Source organism: Ictalurus punctatus, chromosome 3, assembly GCF_001660625.3.
Source record: "Ictalurus punctatus breed USDA103 chromosome 3, Coco_2.0, whole genome shotgun sequence".
Taxonomy (NCBI): Eukaryota; Metazoa; Chordata; class Actinopteri; order Siluriformes; family Ictaluridae; genus Ictalurus; species Ictalurus punctatus.
This window is the reverse complement of record NC_030418.2, coordinates 3128854-3132454: the sequence shown is the minus strand read 5'-3', so window position 1 is coordinate 3132454 and position 3601 is coordinate 3128854. Positions and strand designations below refer to the sequence as shown.

The 3601-nt window shown below is 41.0% G+C and overlaps 1 protein-coding gene across 2 annotated transcripts in view; it reads right to left on the bottom strand.

Annotated features, from left to right (window-relative positions):
• Positions 1-493: 493 nt before the first annotated feature.
• Positions 494-3601, bottom strand: part of runx3 (RUNX family transcription factor 3) — a 55683-nt gene continuing 52575 nt past the window's right edge. For both annotated transcript variants that reach the window (XM_017464143.3, XM_017464142.3), the window contains one exon: positions 494-3447. In XM_017464143.3, the coding sequence (XP_017319632.1) occupies positions 2933-3447 (515 nt within the window). In that variant the 3' untranslated portion in view covers positions 494-2932. The remainder of the gene's footprint in view (positions 3448-3601) is intronic.

Sequence of the window (3601 nt, the reverse complement as noted above, 5' to 3'; positions counted from 1 at the left end):
AATATAAACCTGTGATTTGCCTTGCAACTGGAAGTACTCTCTGAACCGTTTAAATCTGTCCTGTAGTATTTAAGTCTTTTAGTGTTACCCATCCATTTCATATGTAAGATATGAGCTAACTTTAACTTGAATAACTTTATTGCTAGTATTTTACAACAACAACAACAACAACAAAAATTCAAAGAAGAACCACTTAAACCACACAAATAAATGTGGGTATAGTTGTTATTTTCCACTGGGATGAGTAAAAACGCAGATTTGGGAAAATGAACGTTATTTGTGTATATTCTCTCTGAGCCGTCACCCTTTCTCGGCCCCCACTGGCTTCGTTTATTTTGGATCAAAGCTTCTACTACGTATACAAGTATTTTTCTCTTCAGCCTTCTGACCTCGAAGACGCGAGTTATTTACTCAATTTGGCTGCATGTCTGACCCCGTGGACAGTTACTACGCATATAAGATCTTGGCTCCTGGATATCCCAATAAACAAATCTAATGAATCAAAAGGGTGTTTTATTTCATTAAAACAGCAAAAATCCTTTGAAAAATTTAGGCTCTTAAAGTAACCTATTATCATAACCTATTCCATTTTCCAACCAAATACAAGCAAATACTCGAAATATGACTTTTTTTCTTCTTTTTTTTTTTTTTTAATTAAAATGCATCAAAAACTACAATGTTTGCACACAATGAAGGTAGACTATAGCAGAGCATGGTACAGAGTCAAAAAATTACAATATACAGTGAATGAAAAAACGCTATTTGTTCTTTAGGAAAGGAGCCACTGAGCTTGCACGTCAACAGACCAGCCATGAGGACTACAAAATGCCTCGACTTAACAAACACGTAGCTTTGGTCATTTCACTAAGCCAAGAGATTGGATGATGAATGGATGGGATGGATGGATGGATGTCCACTTTATAGTTGCAGCTATAAAGAAGTCAGATTGTGCTTTTGTTATACATTAAATAAGCGTTATAAGGCATAGTATGTGTGTCATAGTTGTTTCCTGAGTCAAATTGAAAAGATCACAAGCCCAAATCTGGAAACCTGGACTCGTCCTCAACACTATAATCCCAGAGACAAAGGGGAATCCATTCAGCAGAGGTGGACGCTGCTGGCTGCTTTCTAAACTTAATTCTTTTATTTCATGGAACGACAAGCTTTCTCCTTCCTCCGTTCTATAGGAACTTCTCACACACTTGCTCGCTCAATGTCAGCCACGGCCTCGGGCTCAGGACGTTAATTATGTACAAACGACAAAAGAAAAAGAGATGAAGCGCCATCACAAAGGCTTCAAAGTGGCTTTGGAGCGCAGCGAACAAAGAAGCCAGCATTAGGAGAACCAGCGGCCTAAAGAATGGCTGGCGGTCGCTGAAAGACGATCTGACTCCCACACTCCTCGGCACACACTCTCTCTTTTCGTCCTCGCTCTCCCTTTAGGTACAGAGAGCAGGTGTGGCGGAGTGTGAGCGGCTGGGAAAGGCCTCTGGCTCCTGACCTATTGTGCACGACGCACACACACACACTCTCTCTCTCACACACACACACACCTGAAAGGAAGGGAGGGACAGATTTCTGGCCACTTTAGCTCCAGTGTGTGAGCTTGTGCGTGGTTTTGTCATTGAAATAATGAGAGACGATCCGTTTCATATGTAGTTATCATCTACCATTTCAGTCACCTCATTGATGCGAGGAAAGACGGATAATGAAGGCGCTTAAAGCTACGTGTGTTCTTCATTCTTTACGAGGCTGGAATGACATCATAAAATGTAACACTTTGGGCAACAAAAGGAAAGCGAGCCATTGTGCCTGGAAGTATATTCGATTATAAGTTATTACGATGAAATTTGATCTCTTTGGACTTTTTTTTTTTCTTTTTCTTTCCGTGGATAGGGTTCCTCTGCATTTCGTTTCGGGTGGGTCCTTTTTTTTTTTTTTTTTTTTTTTTTAAGTAGCATGTTTTAGTGCATTGGAGCTACATAGGAAAAATACATTACATTTAAAATTTGTAACTATTTCATAATTTAGAAATAATATATTACAGTAGCATGACTTGCGATCTTATATTAAATCATAGAAATGAGGAAAAAAAAAACAAAGAAAAAGAAAAAAAATTATAAACATCAAACAAACCAAAAAAAAAAAACAACAACAACAAACAAACAAAAAAAGATAAATGCTTTTTTTTTCCTAACCTGGAAATATCGAGAATAATCATAGAACTGGCTCAAATAACTTAAAGAAACCCAAACCACATTACTTAGTTTAGACAAATAATGGCTTGAAACAAAAAAGAAAATCAGAACAATATTTAAAAAAAATAATTACTGTAACAATAATTAAAAAAAAACTGTTCATACACAAATTGTTCATGATTGGTGGAAACAAATGAAAACATTAAAAAAAAATCATTCATTTTGTACACTGAATATCAATGCTGTACCGTCAAAAGGTAAAAGCTGATTAGGGCCATAAATAAAAGTCAAATCAATCACTTCGGCCCAATACAGCATGTCCTCAGGCTTTCCTTAACCACCAGACCTGGCTAAAGGTCAAAGGTTATTCTCTGAACTTCCTGAAGTGTCTTTTTTTTCCCTCTTTTCGCTTGGCCATTGAACTCCTGCTATCATCATCATCATCATCATCATCATCATCCTCATCATCCAGCTGCTCTCATTACAGAATAAAACTAAACGTCAGTCTTTTAGAGTCTATGCTTGTTTTTCCCAGAGGAGCTTTTACTTCTTGCTGTTCTTTCTCTGCTCAGTTCAGTCTTAAAGCACACAAAGCCTCATGAAATACATAGTACAATATTGAAACCACTGAAAGATACTGCCTCTGAGAAAAATCAAAGCGACTCAAAATGGATGGCAAATTTTTCAAATTTGACTGGAACATGCAACTCTTGTGTCATTGTTCTCTGGTTTCTTCAGTAAGGCCTCCAGACGGACTCGTCCATTCGTCCGGGTGTGCTCATGGCACTCGGAGAGTTGCTGTGGCTGCCGTCGGCCTCCACGCCGTCGCTGCCGCCGATCAGGCCGCCGGCTCCGCCTCCTGACCCCGAAGCTGCGCCTGCCGCCGGGCAGGAGGTCAGCATGCGGGTGGGCGAACGCTCTCCGACCGTGCTCCCGGCAGTGCCGCCTGCAGGAACCATGGAGAACTGGTAGGAGCCTGAGCCGGTGCCGTAGTACAGGTGGTAGGGGGACGAGTTGGTCTGGAAGTGCGAGCTCTGGTTCTGGTTTCCGGGGTATGGTGGGGGCAGGTAGGTTGTGTAGCGCGTGGAGGTAGGAACACCTGTCATGCTGAGACCCCCGATGCCTGCACTGGATGGGTTGGTGGAGTAGGTGAAGGGCCCGGGGTAATGCATGTGAGAGTCGGAGAACCGCGTCGTTGTGAGAGGAGACAGGGATGGGAACGTGGTGCGCTGCTGAAACAGATCCGTACCTTATTGAGAGAAACAGAAATAGACATTTCTGGTCAAACCGGATCATGTTCAGTGACCGAAACCTGCTACAAAAATCTTCAGAGTATCATTTTATATCTAATCTGCAAAACAAGCCATTTCCAAACAAGATTATATCATCAGATATGTACATCA